This window comes from Lissotriton vulgaris, chromosome 9, assembly GCF_964263255.1.
Source record: "Lissotriton vulgaris chromosome 9, aLisVul1.2, whole genome shotgun sequence".
Lineage (NCBI taxonomy): Eukaryota > Metazoa > Chordata > Amphibia > Caudata > Salamandridae > Lissotriton > Lissotriton vulgaris.
The window spans coordinates 32,042,194-32,063,567 of record NC_141697.1 but is presented as its reverse complement, the minus strand read 5'-3'; the positions used below and the strand labels follow the sequence as shown (position 1 = coordinate 32,063,567).

The 21,374-nt window shown below is 43.8% G+C and overlaps 1 protein-coding gene across 1 annotated transcript in view; it reads left to right on the top strand.

The window, feature by feature from the left end:
* Nucleotides 1–21,374, top strand: part of LOC147689572 (uncharacterized) — a 125,352-nt gene that overhangs the window by 72,461 nt on the left and 31,517 nt on the right. Inside the window, exons 4-5 of the mRNA XM_086938116.1 lie at nt 8,844–8,948; nt 13,163–13,386. Of these exons, the coding sequence (XP_086794242.1) occupies nt 8,844–8,948; nt 13,163–13,386 (329 nt within the window). The remainder of the gene's footprint in view (nt 1–8,843; nt 8,949–13,162; nt 13,387–21,374) is intronic.

Here is a 21,374-nt window from a genome sequence, read left to right as displayed (position 1 = left end):
TCCTATGAGTAACGGGCTGTACATATACTTCTTAGCAGGGCGTCCTATGAGTAACGGGCTGTACATATACTTCTTAGCAGGGCGTCCTATGAGTAATGGGCTGTACATATAATTCTTAGCAGGGCGTCCTATGAGTAATGGGCTGTACATATACTTCTTAGCGGGGCGTCCTATGAGTAATGGGCTGTACATATACTTCTTAGCGGGGCGTCCTATGAGTAATGGGCTGTACATATACTTCTTAGCAGGGCGTCCTATGAGTAATGGGCTGTACATATACTTCTTAGCAGGGCGTCCTATGAGTAATGGGCTGTACATATACTTCTTAGCGGGCGTCCTATGAGTAACGGGCTGTACATATACTTCTTAGCGGGGCGTCCTATGAGTAACGGGCTGTACATATACTTCTTAGCGGGGCGTCCTATGAGTAATGGGCTGTACATATACTTCTTAGCGGGGCGTCCTATGAGTAATGGGCTGTACATATACTTCTTAGCAGGGCGTCCTATGAGTAACGGGCTGTACATATACTTCTTAGCGGGGCGTCCTATGAGTAATGGGCTGTACATATACTTCTTAGCGGGGCGTCCTATGAGTAATGGGCTGTACATATACTTCTTAGCGGGGCGTCCTATGAGTAACGGGCTGTACATATACTTCTTAGCAGGGCGTCCTATGAGTAATGGGCTGTACATATACTTCTTAGCGGGGTGTCCTATGAGTAACGGGCTGTACATATACTTCTTAGCGGGGCGTCCTATGAGTAACGGGCTGTACATATACTTCTTAGCGGGGCGTCCTATGAGTAACGGGCTGTACATATACTTCTTAGCGGGGCGTCCAATGAGTAATGGGCTGTACATATACTTCTTAGCGGGGCGTCCTATGAGTAATGGGCTGTACATATACTTCTTAGCGGGGCGTCCTATGAGTAACGGGCTGTACATATACTTCTTAGCGGGGCGTCCTATGAGTAACGGGCTGTACATATACTTCTTAGCGGGGCGTCCTATGAGTAATGGGCTGTACATATACTTCTTAGCAGGGCGTCCTTTGAGTAACGGGCTGTACATATACTTCTTAGCAGGGCGTCCTATGAGTAACGGGCTGTACATATACTTCTTAGCAGGGCGTCCTATGAGTAATGGGCTGTACATATACTTCTTAGCGGGGCGTCCTATGAGTAATGGGCTGTACATATACTTCTTAGCGGGGCGTCCTATGAGTAATGGGCTGTACATATACTTCTTAGCGGGGCGTCCTATGAGTAATGGGCTGTACATATACTTCTTAGCGGGGCGTCCTATGAGTAACGGGCTGTACATATACTTCTTAGCGGGGCGTCCTATGAGTAACGGGCTGTACATATACTTCTTAGTGGGGCGTCCTATGAGTAATGGGCTGTACATATACTTCTTAGCAGGGCGTCCTATGAGTAACGGGCTGTACATATACTTCTTAGCAGGGCGTCCTATGAGTAATGGGCTGTACATATACTTCTTAGCAGGGCGTCCTTTGAGTAACGGGCTGTACATATACTTCTTAGCAGGGCGTCCTATGAGTAATGGGCTGTACATATACTTCTTAGCAGGGCGTCCTATGAGTACCGGGCTGCACATATACTTCTTAGCAGGGCGTCCTATGAGTAATGGGCTGTACATATACTTCTTAGCAGGGCGTCCTATGAGTAATGGGCTGTACATATACTTCTTAGCGGGCGTTGGATACATAATCAACTGTACCCATACTTGTCAGCAGGGCGCTGTATGATTAAGGCACTGTATCCGTTCTTCTCAGCAAGGCACAGTATGAGTATTGGACAGTACCCTCACTTCTCAGCTGGGCATTTGATGAATTATTGACTGCTCCGGTGCAGAGACGGAATGTCGAATCACAAATATCGAGTTGCACAAATATCAAGTTGCAAATATCGTGGGTCAGAAATATCGACAGCAAGAATATCATGGTCAAGAATCTCAACTTAAGGTAAGTAATATCAATTTTAAAAATATTGAAGTGTTTAATATCGTTTGCAAAAATATAGTTGTTAAAAATATTGTTTGTTTATTTATGTTATGTATTTCAGCATATACTTTATATGTATGTGTTGTATTCTTTTTTGCATAAGATTTGTTTGTATGTTTAATATAAGTGTTACATTTTTAGTAGCTATTAAAGAAAAATATTTGGATTTTGCATTTTTAGTTCTGTTACGGATTGTGGGTTTTATTGGGGAATAGGGTGGGAAGTAATTTAATTATATAAAATGTATTGATTATTTTTTATTTATTAATATTTGTTTAATTGAGATGTTATAGTGTTAAATGTGTAAAGTAATGTATTATTAATTAATTAATACTTGTTTGTCAATTCATTTTAATAAATTCATTGGTAATTAATTATGGTAATTGTGTAATTCATTTTAGGTGTGTGTTGTGGTGTTCATAGGTGATAAGGGTGGGAAGTAATGTATTTTTAATTGATGAATTAATAATTGGATGTTAATTAATTTTAATGAATTAATTGTTAATTATTTATGGTAATTGTTTACTTAATTTTAGGTGTGTGTTTTGCTGTTTATAGGAGTAAAGGAGTTTATAGGAGTAAAGGGTGGGAAGTAATTTGTATTTAATTAATGAATATATAGTTGTTAATTAATGTTAATTAATGTTAATTATTTGATATGTATTTTGGGTAATTGTTTATTTTTTCTCTGTTGTTTTTACTTTCGAAGGGGTAAAGTTTGGGTATTAAATACATTTTAATAACTTTATGATAAGTTGCTAATAGTGATAGTTTTTAATTTATAAATATGTTTTAATTGTGTTTTATTATTTTACAGTTTAATTTAGGTGTGTTGTGGATATCATTTAAAGTGTGTGTAGTCAATCAATGTTTATTCATTTTTTTAAATGAATAATATTTTTTTTCATTGATTATTAATTATGGTAATTTCGGGGTATAAATACAAAAAATTTGAAGTGTTTTGTTATTGGTGTGGTGTTATAGGGGAGGAAATATAATAAATGTATTTATGTATTAATTAATGTATTTGTTTGTAAATATTTGTAAATATTTTCTAGTTTAAAAGAAGTTTTTTAATAAATGTATTTATTATTTTATATTATATATTATATGTAGTTTTTTATATGTAATTAATATTATAATATGTTTTCTTTTTTCTTTATTTCATATATTTGATTTTTCATTTCTAAATATTGTTTATTTATGATTTTGTATTATTTCTAATGTTTGTTATTTTTGGTTTAGCTGTTTGAGTGTTAATAGTAATTTTTGTCTCTTCGCTATCCAACACTTTCCCTAATGTTGCTTTCACTGGAGTAGGAATAGTTATTTTTACCTCTCCGCTGTCCAGCACATTCCCTACTGTTGCACTCACTGGAATGGGATTAGTAATTTTTACCACTCAGCTGTACAACGCTTTCCCTACTGTTGTACTCACTGGAGTGGGAATAGTTATTTTTACCTCTCTGCTATCCTGCACTTTCCCTACTGTTGCACTCACTGGAGTGGGAATAGTAATTTTTACCCCTACGCTATCCAACACTTTCCCTACTGTTGCACTCTTTGGAGTGGGAATAGTAATTTTTATCCAACCCTTTCCCTACTGTTGCATTCTTTGGAGTGCGAATAACAATTTTTTCCTCTGCTATACAACACTTTCCCTACTGTTGCTCTCACTGGAGTGGGAATAGTAATTGTTACCCCTCTGCTATCCAACATTTTCCCTACTGTTGCACTCTTTGGAGTGGGAATAGTACATTTTCCCCCTCCGCTATCCAACACTTTCCCTACTGTTGCTCTCACTGGAGTGGGAATAGTAATTTTTACCCCTCCGCTGCCCAACACTTTTCCTACTGTTTCACTCTTTGGAGTGAGAATAGTAATTGTTACCCCTCCGCTATCCAACACTTTCCATACTGTTGCTCTCACTGGAGTGGCAATATTAATTGTTACCCGTCCGCTAGCCAACACTTTCCGTGCTTTTGTACTCTTTGGAGGGCGAATAGCGATTTTTTCTCCTCCGCTATCCAACACTTTCCCTACTGTTGCTCTCACTGGAGTTGGAATAGTAAATGTAATTATTTTCCTATCCAACACTTTTCCTACTATTGCACTGATTGTATTTGGGAATTTAAGTTTAAATATTTTCAAATCGTTTAATGATTTAATTTATTATAGAATGTTTGCTTTATATTTTAAACTATATATATATATATATATATATATATATATATATATAAATTGTATATAATTTAAAAGTTTTAAACTAAATTAAAGATAATAGTTTACTAATTATTTTGAAGTAAATATAAATATATGTATAAAATATTATGTTTTGTGTGTTTATCTTTTTTTAATTAAGTTTATTTGTTATATTTTGTTAAAATGTATATTAAATGTAATTTATTTTGTTAAAAATAATACTAATATTTAATATATTTAATATATATAATTTTATTTTATATATATATTTAAATCAATATTTTTTCATCTATATTTTTTATACTGATATTTTTGTACTTACCTGTTTAGGTATGGGAGTCAAACTTTTTGTAGTCTATATATTTATTTTGATATTTTGAACATTGATATTTATGTCATCGATATTCTATCAGTGAACCGACTGCTTCCATACTTTTCAGCAAGGCGAGTAATACACTGAACCCATACTTCTCAGCAGGGCGTTTTATGAGTAATGGACTGTACCCATACTTCTCAGCAGGGCGTTTTATGAGTAATGGACTGTACCCATACTTCTCAGCAGGGCGTTTTATGAGTAATGGACTGTCCCCATACTTCCTAGCGGGGCATTGTATAAATAATGGACTGTACCCATGCTTCTTAGCAGGACGTTTTATGCGTACTTCTCAGCAGAGTGTTCTATGAGTAATGGGCTGTACCTGTACTTGTCAGCAGGGCGTTGTATGGGAGTAAGGGACTGTATTCATCCTTCTCAGCATGGCACAGTATGAGTAATGGACAGTCCCCTCACTTCTTAGCTGGGCTTTGTATGAATAATTGACTGTACCCATACTTCTCAGCTGGGCGAGTAATGGCCTGTACCCATACTGTGCAGTGGGCATTGCATGAGAAATGGGCTGTATCCATACTTCTCATCAGGGCGTTCTATGAGCAATGGGCTGTACCCATACTTCTTAGCAGGACGTTGTATAAATAATCAACTGCACCCATACTTTTCAGCAGGGCGTTGTATGAGTAAAGGACTGTATCCATTCATCTCAGCAAGACATAGTATGAGTAATGGGCGGTAGCCATACTTCTCAGCAGGGCGTTGTATGGGAGTAAGGGACTGTATACATTCATCTCAGCAAGACATGGTATGAGTAATGGGCGGTACCTATACTTCTCAGCAGGGCGTTGTATGGGAGTAAGGGACTGTATCCATTTATCTCAGCAAGACATGGTATGAGTAATGGGCGGTACCTATACTTCTCAGCAGGGCGTTGTATGGGAGTAAGGGACTGTATACATTCTTCTCAGCAGGGCATTGTATGAGTAGCAGACTGTACCCACACTACTCAGTGGGGTGCTGTATGAGTAAGAGACTGTACTCACACTAGTCGCCAGGACACTGCAGAATTAATCAACTGTACGCAGTCTCAGTGGCGGCTGCCTCGGAACGGGAGTGGTGAGGCAGCGGGATGAAATAATACATTTTAAAACTTTATCTTAACCGCCGCTGCCGCCGCATGCCTCTCCTCCAGCCTCACTCGCACTGGCAGCACCAGAAGCTCCGAGACTCTCCCAGCTATTCACGACACAGCCCGGTGGAGAACATGCTAAGTGCGCATGACAGTTTGGCCGATCCAAGAGGGCCGGTCAAACCGTCATGTGCATTTAGGGAATGTAAACCACTCCTGAGTCTGCTCTGGCGAGACCAGCCCCACCCTGGCCTGGGTCGGAGTCAGGCTCAGAAAAATAAAATGATGATAACGTCTTGATACGATCATTTTATTTGTATTTTTTTGCACTGCTCAAATAGCAGCGACGCTCCTCCGCCTTAATGGAGGAGCCGCCGCTGCTCAGTCTTCTCGGCAGGGAACTGTAACAGTGAAGGACTGCTCTCAACTCGCTCAGCAAAGCATTACATAAGTAATACTTCTCAGCAGGGCGTTGTATGAGTGATGCGCTATGGTCAATTCTTTTCTCAGGAGGGCATTGTATGAGTAATAAACGGTACCCGTGCTTTTTAGCTGGGTGTTGTACGAATAAGGGACTGAACTGATACTACTCATCAAGGACCTGTCTGAGTAACGCGCTGTACTCAATGATCAAAAGAAAAAAGAAGAATTGATGGACAGAGTGCAGGACAATGTTATACATTCACCCCAGTACAGAGATCCGGGCCTAAATCCATCGTTGTTTTGCCCACTATGCCACCCCAGTTTACACCTGGCCATATGCAAATCAGTCTTGACCCTGTGCCTCATGGGAACATTCCAGCCCGAACTGCCAAGCCAGGTCGCCTCTGGGCTGGAAACAAGCATCCTAGGACCGGGTTCGGGGTTTCACCCCTCTTCAGCCAGGATAGCTTGATTCCAGTGGCATGGAGAGCACAGTACCCACGAGTAATGACTGTACTGATACTTCTCAGTAGGGTGTTGTACGAGTAACGAACTGTACTGATACTTCGCAGCCGAACACAGTCCGAGTAATGCGCAGAAGTCACTCTTCCCAGCAGGATGTTGTACAAGAAATGGACTGTACTAATACTTCTCATCAGGGAACTGCATGAGTAATGTGCTGTACTCATTCGTCTCAGTAAGCCGTTGTATGAGTAACAGACTGCACCAATACTTCTCACAGCATACTGTATGAATTATAGGCTGTGCCCAGCGCTTAATTAGTAAATAATGAGTGCCGATGCCCAAAGCGCCAGTCCACTGTAAGCCACTCTAGTCCATACCACTCCAATCCACTCTATGCCCCTCTGCATCATTCTACGCTACTCGACTCTATGCTATGATACTCTGCTCTATGCCACTCTATCTTATGCTACTCCATTCTACTCCACTCTAATCTACACCACTCCATTCCATGCCACTCTACCCCACTCTTTGCCACTCTCCTCTGTGGCACTCTCCTCCATGCCACCCAACTCTATTCCTCTCATTTGTAGCCATGCTGGACAGCAACCACGTTGCTGTAAACAAGGCTGAAAGACATTTACAAAGCCAATAGCTCTGAAATAGGTGAAACCTATTGGCTTTACTGAAGTTTGTTATATAACGCAGCGCTCGCTGAATATTTGGGGCCAGACTTTCAAAAAAGACACAGGGCGCAGCACCCAAAGAGGCTGTTCTGCATTGTGCGACAGGGAGGGGGCAGGAAAGTGCTAAATCTGCAGCGACATGGCTCTCTCCTCCCCACTTCCTCGTGCCATTGCTGATTTTAGCTGCCATGCGCCAGGCACACACCTTAGCGCCATAGCGCTAGGGGGCGTACCTGAGTCTAGCATGGGTTTTGTACGGGAAGGGTATCCATCCTGTACAAAATACTGTGCCTAGACCAGTGTAAACACTTGTTCCCACTTTGAGAGCAGTGGGGTGGGCAGGGGGTAGGGATATGAAGTCAACAGATGCCGACTCAACCATGCGGCGAGTCCACGGTAAGTGTTTTTTTAATTTTTTTATTCTCCCTCTTTGTTTTGTATCAACTTTAAACCCCCCCACCCCACTGCTCTTACCTGCACCAGCCACGCATGTGTGTGCCGCACAGTGCAGCCGCATGCAAAGTCAGAAAAGATAGGAGAAATAAAAACCTTTCTCCTGTTATGCCTCCTTTGAAGTGGCGTTAACTTTTGGCGCTAAACCCTGTCTACGATTATTTGTGGATTGGTTTTGTGTCAAAAGGCGCGGGTGGTTCCATGGGAACGCTCTTGTACCACCCGTTGAACGCCCCCTTGGTGCTAAGTAACGCAGGGCAGTGCTTTGCACTGTTTTGCGTTACTTTTAGGGTAATTTCCAGCCCAAAAAACTGTTTTGCACTGGAATGTAAATTAGAAAAAAAGATTTTGTGTTGGTTGCGTCACTTTTGTGCCGCTAACCCAGCGCAAAATGTTTGTAGATCTACCCCTTGCCTCTTGGCGCTTCATGTAGCAGACTAAGGTTTGTGACTTTGGATTTACCGAGTGAAAGGTCTCAGTGAGAGAGGGATAGAAGGTGCCAAGCTTTCTCGTGAATATACAGTGTGCTACTCCTGAGTGACAGGTGAGAATAAACGAGTACCTAGGCCCTAACCTCAGTACTGCCCTGCTGTCAGTGTGTCAGGATATTCTGTGAAGTTTTAGGGTCTCTTTCTGTTCAGTCTGGCAGATGTCACCTGTCAGTGAACTGCAGACAGGACACATGCTACTCCCGAGACCTCAAGTTGGGCAGTCTTTGTAAATCTATTCCACTCAATCGATTTCACTGACCCGACCTGGCTTTCTCGTGGACTTTAGAAAGATGAGAGGTGGAGCGAGCCCCACCTGAGCTGCAAGGAAGCCCTGGGCAGCTATTGTGAAAGAAATACACAAACGAGTGCAGAAGGGAGAGCAGAATCCGCCGAGGAGCAGCATCCAGCGGCGGCTTGGAAAGGAAAGGAAAGAGGGGTCATTTCTTCAGCAGACCCCACTATACGACATCCCCGGAATGGCACAAACCGGGGGCTCTGCACCAGCACCATATTATTTTCTCGTGTCCTTTATGGTTTAAAAAAAAAAGCACATTCAGACCCCAGGGGTGTCAGGTTCGGCTTGTAAATCTGGTGGCTGCTCAGACACTACGTCACCTGTTCTCTTTTGTCCTCCCTGGCAGCTCACCGAGTGGACAGAAGGAACATTTCTCTGGCCCTGCTCGCCATCTGGGCTGGCGCCCTCTTCTGGGCCGGTGCCCCGCTGCTGGGATGGGGCAGCTACACAGGTAAGATGCCCCGCCCCCTGCTGTGAAGCCCCCCCCTCTGCTAGGCCACCTGCCCCTTCCTTTTGCTTCCACTTGCCCTGTTTGTGTTTCTTCTTCTCGGATTCCTTCTCCAAAGGACGACAAAGGCGCCAAGGTGATGTCTTTATCACAGGAAAGAGAGCTGTGTGGGAGAAGGAAGAGACACGCTGTACTTCTTTCAAAAGCTGAGACAAGGCTAAAGAAGCCACTTAAGTTGAGGTCCTCTCGGCGACAACAGGCCGCGTATCATTCCAGAAACTATCAGTTAATAATATCCATGGACAACCAGATGGTTTCAGACAGATGTATGTCGTTACAACGCGCACTTTTACAACGCATACCTTTACAACTCATTTTTTACACCGCAACATCCATTACAATGCACTCCATTACAACCCATGCCATTACAACGAATTCTTTGAAACTACCTTTACAACGCATTCCACTACAACGCATACTAAATTTACAACGCATACCATTACAATGCATACCATTACATTGCATGTATGGTAAGTGTTGGATAGTGTAGGGGTAAAAATTACTATTCTAACTCCAGGGGGGGCAACAGTACGGTAAGTGTTGCATAGTGTAGGTATGTGTTGTAATGGTATGCATTGTAATGACTGCGTTGTAATGACATGCGTTGTAGTGGTATGCGTTGTAGTGACATGCGTTGTAATGGTTGCGTTGTAATGGCATGCGTTGTAATGGATGTTGCGTTGTAAAAGTTTTGTTGTAAAGGTAGTGCGTTGTAAAAGTTGCGTGGTAAGTGTTGTTTCCAGTTTCAGAGCGGGGCCATTTCATCATCTCATTAACCGCATGGGGCCCTATTTACAAGCCCCTTGCACCACTTTTGCACCACTTTTCCCATGTTAAAAATGAGGCAAAAGTGAGGCAAGGGGCTTATAATTCTGCCCCATGATGCTCATACGGTAATTCTAGAGAAGTGAAGCAGCACTCGGTTTAAACGATTCAAGTTAGGTCATGAACACTTGCCGTGCAGAGTCCAAGTGGCGACTGTTCTCCATCAAGCCCCCGAGGCCTTCCACAGGCACAGCTGTCGAAGCCTCTAGTGGTCCTTCCAGTACATGGTCAGCACCACATGCGCTAGCCTCTTCAAAGAGGTCCGCTAACGACCCACGTCACTCACCTACACAAAATATCTCAGGACACCTCTGCTCACTAGTATACAAGATTCCCAAACTAGAGGATCAGCCTTCAGAAACAAACCAAGACCCCTAAATTCACCAGCCCCTCTAACTTACCATCCTTCCATGAACATCTAAAGACCTGGCTGTTTCAGGATCACAGAACCTGTTGGCATTCAGCCTAAGTGTTTCTTCAACGCACCCATACTCTGCAGCCTTCAGAAACAAACCAAGACCCCTAAATTCACCAGCCCCTCTAACTTACCATCCTTCCATGAACATCTAAAGACCTGGCTGTTTCAGGATCACAGAACCTGTTGGCATTCAGCCTAAGTGTTTCTTCAACGCACCCATACTCTGCAGCCTTCAGAAACAAACCAAGACCCCTAAATTCACCAGCCCCTCTAACTTACCATCCTTCCATGAACATCTAAAGACCTGGCTGTTTCAGGATCACAGAACCTGTTGGCATTCAGCCTAAGTGTTTCTTCAACGCACCCATACTCTGCAGCCTTCAGAAACAAACCAAGACCCCTAAATTCACCAGCCCCTCTAACTTACCATCCTTCCATGAACATCTAAAGACCTGGCTGTTTCAGGATCACAGAAACTGTTGGCATTCAGCCTAAGTGTTTCTTCAACGCACCCATACTCTGCAGCCTTCAGAAACAAACCAAGACCCCTAAATTCAACAGCACCTCTAACTTACCATCCAACATCTAAAGACCTGTCTGTTTCAGGATCACAGAACCTGTTGGCATTCAGCCTGAGTGTTCCTTCAACGCACCCAAACTCTGCAGCCTTCAGAAAATAACTCAAGAGCTCCTTGTTGGCCTACCCACTACTGACCTGCCACCCATTAGCAAACACCCCAAGATCCACTGTTTTCCAATGTACTGTCCTTCCAAAAGCAACTTATGACCCATCCATTCCCCCAAAAGATGTCAACCCAGACGCCTTTAGAAAACAACTGAAGCCTACCTGTTCCCCGATACCTAACTCCCCATTTATTATAAAACAACGTCCTGTACTACTCCTGGAGGACCCCCAAAAGAACACGCAGACACCCCCCAAACAGTGGCTCTCAGAGACCAACTCAAGACCCACCAGTGGCATCAACACCTGAACCTAGCGGACGGCCGAAAACAACTCAAGGCCAGATTGGTTCTCAACACCCAAAAATCTAAAAACAGCTGGAAGATCCCACTTGACAAGAGACTGGTGGCTCTGTTGAGGTGTTACTACTACATAGGTGCACCTAACCCAAAACAAACTATGATTCTGAATTTAGAGTGATGGACTCTACAAGTGTGGAATCCCATGAATCCTCCAACCCTCTATCTGCTACTCAGTAAAGGCATTATCAGTCATTCATTGCTGTCACTGACCATGCACCGGGCAGACGGTAAGTGGATGCACTTAGAGACCATGCAAGATCTTTCCAGCAGGACACCCACACAACTATTCGCTTTCAAAGATGAAAAGGCATTTGATAGGGTTAATCAATAAACCACAATACCAAGCTTGTCCCTCTAGGGAATGCCGCCCTGTAAACCAAGGGGCTATTTATGAGCCGGTTTGTGTCGCTCTTGCACCATGCAGCAGGGTGAAGACCGACGCAGACCGCACATGTAACTTATGAAGTCACACAAGGCCACGTTGCGTGGTTTTATAAATCTGTAGTAAGGCAACACAGATGTTAGAAGAAAATGATGGGGAGTTTAAATTACCAGACGAGTTATGGGGGACAGTGATTGATATTCCATGTGATGAGAAATGGCAACAATCTTGTGGTTTACTGTATAAAACGGTAAAACCAGCATGGCTAAGACGCAACCATCTTTTTTCAATTCACCGCGCTTATATAACACCGCTAAAACTGTCTAAATTTCTCCCAAACAAAAAATGTAACAAGTGTAATATGGTGGATGCTAATGACATACATATGTTTTTAGAATGTCCGGATCTTTTGAATTTCTGGGAAGAGGTGAAGAACACGTTGAACTCTATCTTACAAGTATCCTTGGTAATTACTCTTCCACTTGTTATCTTTGGAATAGAAGACAATATTAGGGGTAAGGAGAAATCTTTCCTTTTTTATGCGATCTTATTGGCAAGAAGACAGATATGTATTCAGTGGACAGAAAAAACTCCCCCATTATATTCTCGGTGGCTGTCTTCTTTATATGAAACATCTAAAATGGACCTCCAAAGAACTGCTAGTAAACGTTATTTGGTCTTTTGGGATCTTTTGATTAACTGGAAGTGAACCCGGGGTCTTTTTTTTTTTTTTCCCCCGGGTCCGATGATTATGCCATTAACGCTCTTGGACCTGGGCCAGCCTAGTATCGAATGGGTCCTACAGGTTGAAAAATACCTAGATAGAGCTGAATATATTCCTTCTCGGTTTAGGACATCTATGCCATCGGAAAAATCAAATCAAGGCTATGAGCCGGGTAAAGTGGTTGGTATGTCCTTTTTCGGAAAAGGGAAGGCAAATGAGGACAAAAAAAAAAAAAAAAGGCAACACAGCGCAAAACGCAGCGTTTCCATACTCTGCCCTGGTAAAGGGTTCCATGGCGTTGCGTGGGTGCTTCCTCTTTCGATCTGTGCTGTGTTCTGCATTCTGCATTCTGCAGCACACATAGAAGGAGGAATGTGCCTCTCGGGATTGTTTTTGTGCAGGGAGGTGCCCCTTCCTGCACAAAAACAATTCTGCCTGCAACAGAGGCACCCTGGCATCATGAGGCACCGGTGCCCACATTGTCGCTAGGCTATCAAGAGGGTGCCAGCACAGGTGAAAAGGCAGGAACGTGCCGTATTGCCTTAAATGCAGCGCATTTCTGCCCTTTCCCTGTAATCAGTGCGGAGCAGCATGGTGACTCTACACTGCGTGACATACTCGTAAATAGGCCGCCAGATGTGACATCAGACTGGGCCAGCACATAGAATTGACAATTTGGGGGTGTGATTACAGGTAAAGGGATGTAATTATATGGGATTGTTTCATCCCCAGAGATCTTTTTTTGTGGCCTTGTGTTTTTCCAGACCGGAAGTACGGCACGTGTGAAATTGACTGGATCCTGGCCGCAGTCTCGGCTACCTACAAGTCCTACGTCGTTGGTGTCCTTCTATGGGGCTTCCTTATCCCGGTCTGCGTCATGGTGTACTGCTACGTCTCCATTATTCGAACAGTCCAGTCCAGCCACAAAAGCTGCCGGGGTGCACAGATTAGCAGACGGCAGCGCAATATGGAGCGCCACATTACAAGGGTAAGGAACTCGACGTGAAGGCCATGGGGAGCGATGCTGCAGGGAAGTGCTCATAGCTTCATCTTATGAGCACAGAGGTAGCCTAGCCTTTCTATAACCATTCGTGCAAATGTGATGTTCGCCATCATATAATCGATAAAAAAACTGAACCCCCGCCCTCTTTATTTGAGGGCATATTATCAAGAACGGCGTTAATAATTATCGCCTGTTCAGCGCGCGGCAGAAAACTGCTGCTAACGCAGCGATAATGGGCTTGATAATATGCCCTTGAGATTTCCAACAGAAGCCCATATTATGGTGTCAACATGGGCTTCTATTGCAATTCTCAAGGGCATATTATCAAGCCCATTATCGCCCCTTTAGAGGCAGTTTTCTGCTGCTAAACCGGCGATAATTTTAACGCCGTTCTTGATAATATGCCCCTTGGGAAGTTGTTGGCCACATATGGCGAATATTTTGGCTGGGAAGGTGGTCAGAGAATCACATGGTGGAGCCACTGAAACAAACCATTTGAACTGATATTCAGCTTCTCATGTAACAGCCGTTGGAAAGAGGCTGACGACTACATTTGGTTGTGCGTAACTCAGGCTACCACAAAACACGCAAGTTGAAACAACACAATCTTTGAATTGTGATGTTGAACGATGCGCTTTGATTTAGTCTATGTGACTGTTCGGAAAAAGGTCAACTCAGCCGTTCATCCTCTTGAAGGCTGTTAAAATGGATACCATTAAATCTGGCAATAGCAACACCTGTTATTTATAGCATTTACAAATGACAAAACTGTGGTATTTACTGCTCTATTAAAAGCAGTTTATTATTATTTATCTCTTCCACCAAACATGGTTTTTACTCATTCTCGTGAACCACCCAGCATTCAGAAAGCAACTCAAAACATGGATATTTGACAAGTAATCCCCCTCCCCTCCCTAAGCGCCTTGAAACCCTCTGGGTATGTAGTGCGCTATATAAATTCCTTGACTTGACTTGACTTGACTTGACCCTTCCCTTGCATATTCACCTGGTTGCCTCATGTGTGAATCTACCCTTCCCTTGCATATTCACCTGTTTGCCTTATGTGTGAATCTACCCTTCCCTTGCATGTTCACCTGTTTGCCTCATGTGTGAATCTACCCTTCCCTTGCATATTCACCTGTATGCCTCATGTGTGAATCTACCCTTCCCTTGCATATTCACCTGGTTGCCTCATGTGTGAATCTACCCTTTCCTTGCATATTCACCTGTTTGCCTCATGTGTGAATCTACCCTTCCCTTGCATATTCACCTGGTTGCCTCATGTGTGAATCTACCCTTCCCTTGCATATTCACCTATTTGCCTCATGTGTGAATCTTTCCTTCCCTTGTGTATTCACCTGTGTGCCTCATGAGTGAATCTACCCTTCCCTTGCATATTCACCTGTTTGCCTCATGTGTGAATCTACCCTTCCCTTGCATATTCACCTGGTTGCCTCATGTGTTAATCTACCCTTCCCTTGCATATTCACCTGTTTGCCTCATGTGTGAATCTACCCTTCCCTTGCATATTCAGCTGTTTGCCTCATGTGTGAATCTACCCTTCCCTTGTATATTCACCTGTTTGCCTCATGTGTGAATCTACCCTTCCCTTGCATATTCACCTGGTTGCCTCATGTGTGAATCTACCCTTCCCTGACATATTCACCTGTTTGCCTCATGTGTGAATCTACCCTTCCCTTGCATATTCACCTGGTTGCCTCATGTGTGAATCTACCCTTCCCTTGCATATTCACCTGTTTGCCCCATGTGTGAATCTACCCTTCCCTTGCATATTCACCTGTTTGCCTCATGTGTGAATCTACCCTTCCCATGTGTATTCACCTGTTTGCCTCATGTGTGAATCTACCCTTCCCTTGCATATTACCCTGTTTGCCTTATGCGTGAATCTACCCTTCCTTTGCCTCTTCACCTTTTTGCCTTGTGTGAATATGCCCTTCTCTTGCGTATTAACCTGTTTGCCTCATGTGCGAATCTACCCTTCCCTTGTGTATTCACCTGGTTGCCTCATGTGTGAATCTACCCTTCCCTTCTGTTTTCACCTGTTTGCCCCATGTGTGAATCTACCCTTCCCATCCTTATTCACCTGTTTGCCCCATGTGTGAATCTACCCTTCCTTTGCCTCTTTACCTGTTTCCTTCGTGTGTGAATCTATCCTTCTCTTGCATATTCACCTGTTTGCCTTATGTGTGAATCTACCCTTCCTTTGCCTCTTCACCTGTTTTCCCCGAGTGAATCTACCCTTCCCTTGCGTATTAACCTGCTTGCCTCATGTGAATCTACCCTTCCCTTGCGTATTAACCTGTTTGCCTCATGTGTGAATCTACCCTTCCCTTGTGTATTCACCTGTTTGCCTCATGTGTGAATCTACCCTTCCCTTCCATATTCACCTGTTTGTCCCATGTGTGAATCTACCCTTCCCTTGCATATTCACCTGTTTGCCTCATGTGTGAATCTACCCTTCCCTTCCATATTCACCTGTTTGCCTCATGTGAATCTACCCTTCCATTGCGTATTAACCTGTTTGCCTCATGTGCGAATCTACCCTTCCCTTGTGTATTCACCTGGTTGCCTCATGTGGGAATCTACCCTTCCCTTGCATATTCAACGGTTTGCCTCATGTGTGAATCTACCCTTCCCTTGCATATTCACCTGTTTGTCTCATGCGTAATCTACCATTCCATTGCCTATTCAACTCTTTGCCTCATGGGGGACTCCACCCTTCCCTTGAATTTTCAACTGTTTGCCTCATGTGTAAATCTACCCTTCCCTGGTGTATTCAACTGTTTACCTCATTTGTAAATCTACCCTTCCCTGGTGTATTCAACTATTTGCCTCATGTGTGAATCTACCCTTCCCTTGCGTATTCACCTGTTTGCTCATGTGTTAATCTACCCTTCCCTTGCGTATTCACCTGTTTGCTCATGTGTTAATCTACCCTTCTCTTGCGTATTCAACTGTTTCCCTCATGTGTTAATCTACCCTTCCCTTGCGTATTTACTTCTTTGAGTCATGGATGAATCTTTCCTTCCCATGCGTATTCTTCTGTTTGCCTCATGTGTGAATCTACCCTTCCCTTCAGTATTACCTGTTTGCCTCATGTGTGAATCTACCCTTCCCTTCCTTATTACCTGTTTGCCCAACGTGTGAATCTACCCTTCCATTGCATATTCACCTGTTTGCCTCATGTGTGAATCTACCCTTCCCTTGCATATTCACCTGTTTGCCCCATGTGTGAATCTACCCTTCCCTGTGCATATTCACCTGTTTGCCTCATGTGTGAATCTACCTTTCCCATGTGTATTCACCTGTTTGCCTCATGTGTGAATCTACCCTTCCTTTGTTTCTTCACCTGTTTGCCTCATGTGTGAATCTACCCTTCCCTTGCATATTACCCTGTTTGCCTCATGCGTGAATCTACCCTTCCCTTCTGTTTTCACCTGTTTGCCCCATGTGTGAATCTACCCTTCCTTTGCCTCTTCACCTGTTTGCCTTGTGTGAATATACCCTTCTCTTGCGTATTAACCTGTTTGCCTCATGTGCAAATCTACCCTTCCCTTGTGTATTCACCTGGTTGCCTCATGTGTGAATCTTCCCTTCCCTTCTGTTTTCACCTGTTTGCCCCATGTGTGAATCTACCCTTCCTTTGCCTCTTTACCTGTTTCCCTCATGTGTGAATCTACCCTTCCCTTGTATATTAATCTGTTTGCCTTATGTGTGAATCTACCCTTCCTTTGCCTCTTCACCTGTTTTCCCCGAGTGAATCTACCCTTCTATTGCGTATTAACCTGTTTGCCACATGTGAATCTACCCTTCCTTCCCTTGCATATTAACCTGTTTGCCTCATGTGTGAATCTACCCTTCCCTTCCGTATTCACCTGTTTGCCCCATGTGTGTATCTACCCTTCCTTTGCCTCTTTACCTGTTTCCCTCATGTGTGAATCTACCCTTCACTTGTATATTAATCTGTTTGCCTTATGTGTGAATCTACTCTTCCTTTGCCTCTTCACCTGTTTTCCCTGAGTGAATCTACCCTTCCCTTGCGTATTAACCTGTTTGCCTCATGTGAATCTACCCTTCCTTCCCTTGCGTATTAACCTGTTTGCCTCATGTGTGAATCTACCCTTCCCTTGTGTATTCACCTGTTTGCCTCATGTGTGAATCTACCCTTCCCTTCCATATTCACCTGTTTGTCCCATGTGTGAATCTACCCTTCCCTTGCGTATTAACCTGTTTGCCTCATGTGAATCTACCCTTCCTTCCCTTGCGTATTAACCTGTTTGCCTCATGTGTGAATCTACCCTTCCCTTGCATATTCACCTGTTTGCCTCATGTGTGAATCTACCCTTCCCTTCCATATTCACCTGTTTGCCCCATGGGTGAATCTACCCTTCCCGTGCGTATTAACCTGTTTGCCTTATGTGCGAATCTACCCTTCCCTTGTGTATTCACCTGGTTGCCTCATGTGGGAATCAACCCTTCCCTTGCGTATTCAATGGTTTGCTTCATGTGTGAATCTACCCTTCCCTTGCATATTCACCTGTTTGTCTCATGCGTAATCTACCATTCAAAGTGCCTATTCAACTCTTTGCCTCATGGGTGACTCCACCCTTCACTTGCATTTTCTACTGTTTGCCTATGTGTAAATCTACCCTTCCCTGGTGTATTCAGCTATTTGCCTCATGTGTGAATCTACCCTTCTCTTGCGTATTCACCTGTTTGCTCATGTGTTAATTTACCCTTCCCTTGCGTATTTGCCTGTTTGCTCATGTGTTAATCTACCCTTCCCTTGCGTATTCACCTGTTTGCTCATGTGTTAATCTACCCTTCCCTTCAGTATTCACCTGGGTGCCTCATGTGTGAATCTATCCTTCCTTTGCCTCTTCACCTGTGTGCCTTGTGTAAATCTACCTTTCCCTTGCATATTAACCTGTTTGCCTCATGTGCAAATCTACCCTTCCCTTGTGTATTCACCTGGTTGCCTCATGTGTGAATCTACCCTTCCCTTCTGTATTCACCTGTTTGTCACATGTGTGAACCTACCCTTCCCATGAGTATTCACCTGTTTTCCTCATGTGTGAATCTACCCTTCCCTTGCATATTCACCTGTTTGCCTCATGAGTGAATCTACCCTTCCCTTCCGTATTTCCCTGTTTGCCCCACGTGTGAATCTACCCTTCCATTGCATATTCACCTGTTTGCCTCATGTGTGAAACTACCCTTCCTTTGCCTCTTCGCCTGTTTGCCTGGTGTGAATCTACCCTTCCCTTGCATATTAACCTGTTTGCCTCATGTGCGAATCTACCCTTTCCTTGTGTATTCACCTGGTTGCCTCATGTGGGAATCAACCCTTCCCTTGCGTATTCAATGGTTTGCTTCATGTGTGAATCTACCCTTCCCTTGCATATTCACCTGTTTGTCTCATGCGTAATCTACCATTCAAAGTGCCTATTCAACTCTTTGCCTCATGGGTGACTCCACCCTTCACTTGCATTTTCTACTGTTTGCCTATGTGTAAATCTACCCTTCCCTGGTGTATTCAGCTATTTGCCTCATGTGTGAATCTACCCTTCTCTTGCGTATTCACCTGTTTGCTCATGTGTTAATTTACCCTTCCCTTGCGTATTTGCCTGTTTGCTCATGTGTTAATCTACCCTTCCCTTGCGTATTCACCTGTTTGCTCATGTGTTAATCTACCCTTCCCTTCAGTATTCACCTGGGTGCCTCATGTGTGAATCTATCCTTCCTTTGCCTCTTCACCTGTGTGCCTTGTGTAAATCTACCTTTCCCTTGCATATTAACCTGTTTCCCTCATGTGCAAATCTACCCTTCCCTTGTGTATTCACCTGGTTGCCTCATGTGTGAATCTACCCTTCCCTTCTGTATTCACCTGTTTGTCACATGTGTGAACCTACCCTTCCCATGAGTATTCACCTGTTTTCCTCATGTGTGAATCTACCCTTCCCTTGCATATTCACCTGTTTGCCTCATGAGTGAATCTACCCTTCCCTTCCGTATTTCCCTGTTTGCCCCACGTGTGAATCTACCCTTCCATTGCATATTCACCTGTTTGCCTCATGTGTGAAACTACCCTTCCTTTGCCTCTTCGCCTGTTTGCCTGGTGTGAATCTACCCTTCCCTTGCATATTAACCTGTTTGCCTCATGTGCGAATCTACCCTTTCCTTGTGTATTCACCTGGTTGCCCCATGTGTGAATCTACTCTTCCCTTGCATATTCACCTGTTGCCTGATGTGTGAATGTACCCTTCCCTTCCGTATTCACCTGTTTGCCCCATGTGTGAATCTACCCTTCCCTTGCATATTCACCTGTTTGCCTCACGTGTGAATCTACCCTTCCTTTGCTCTTCACCTGTTTGCCTCGTGTGAATCTACCCTTCCCTATTAACGTTTTTGCCTCATGTGTGAATCCACCCGTCCCTTGCGTATTCACCCGTTTGCCTCATGCATTAATCTACTCTTCCATTGCGTATTCAACTCTTTGCCTCATGTGTGAATCCAACCTTCCCTCGCATTTTCAACTGCTTGCCTCATGTGTGAATCTACCCTTCCCTTGCGTATTCAACTGTTTGCCTCATGTATGAATCTAAGCTTCCCTTGCGTATTCACCTGTTTGCGCATGTGTTAATCTATCCTTCTCTTGCGTATTCAACTGTTTTCCCCATGTGTTAATCTACCCTTCCCTTGCGTATTCACTTCTTTGTCTCATGGGTGAATCTTTCCTTCCCATGCATATTCTCCTGTTTGCCTTATGTGTGAATCTACCCTTCCCTTGCGTAGTCACCTCTTTGCCCCATGGGTGAATCTACCCTTCCCTTGCGCATTCACCTCTTTGCATCAAGGGTGAATCTTTCCTTTCCATGCGTATTCTCCTGTTTGCCTCATGTGAATCTACCCTTCCAATGCATATTCACCTCTTTGCCCGATGTGTGAATCTACTCTTCTCTTGTGTATTCACCTCTTTGCCTTATGCCTGTATCTAACCTTCCATGGGTATTCCCCTGTTTGCCTCATGTGTGAATCTTTCCTTCCCACGCATGTTCGCCTGTTTGCCTCATGTGTGACTCCACCCTCCCCTTGCATTTTCAACTGTTTGCCTCATGTGTAAATCTACCCTTCCCTGGTGTATTCAACTATTTGCCTCATGTGTGAATCACCCTTCCCTTGCGTATTCACCTGTTTGCTCATGTGTTAATCTACCCTTCCCTTGCGTATTCACCTGTTTGCTCATGTGTTAATCTACCCTTCTCTTGCGTATTCAACTGTTTGCCTCATGTGTTAATCTACCCTTCCCTTGCGTATTCACTTCTTTGAGCCATGGATATATCTTTCCTTCCCATGTGTATTCTTCTGTTTGCCTCATGTGTGAATCTACCCCTCCCTTCAGTATCCACCTGTTTGCCCCATGAGTGCCATGAGTGAATCTACCCTTCCCTTGCATATTCACCTGTTTGCCTCATGTGTGAATCTACCCTTCCTTTGCCTCTCGTGAATCTACCCTTCCCTTGCGTATTCACCTGTTTGCCTTTTTTGCGAGTCTGCTCTTCCCTTGTGTATTCACTTGGTTGCCTCATGTGTGAATCTATCCTTCCTTTGCCTCTTCACCTGTTTGCCTCATGTGTGAATCTACCCTTCTCTTTTATATTACCCTGTTTGCCTCATGTGTGAATCTACCCTTCCTTTGCCTCTTCACCTGTCTGCCTCGTGTAAATCTACCCTTCCCTTGCGTATTAACCTGTTTGCCTCATGTGCAAATCCACCCTTCCCTTGTGTATTCACCTGGTTGCCTCATGTGCGAATCTACCCTTCCCTTCTGTATTCACATGTTTGTCACATGTGTGAACCTACCCTTCCCATGAGTATTCACCTGTTTTCTTCATGTGTGAATCTACCCTTCCCTTCCGTATTAACCTGTTTGCCTCATGTGCGAATCTACC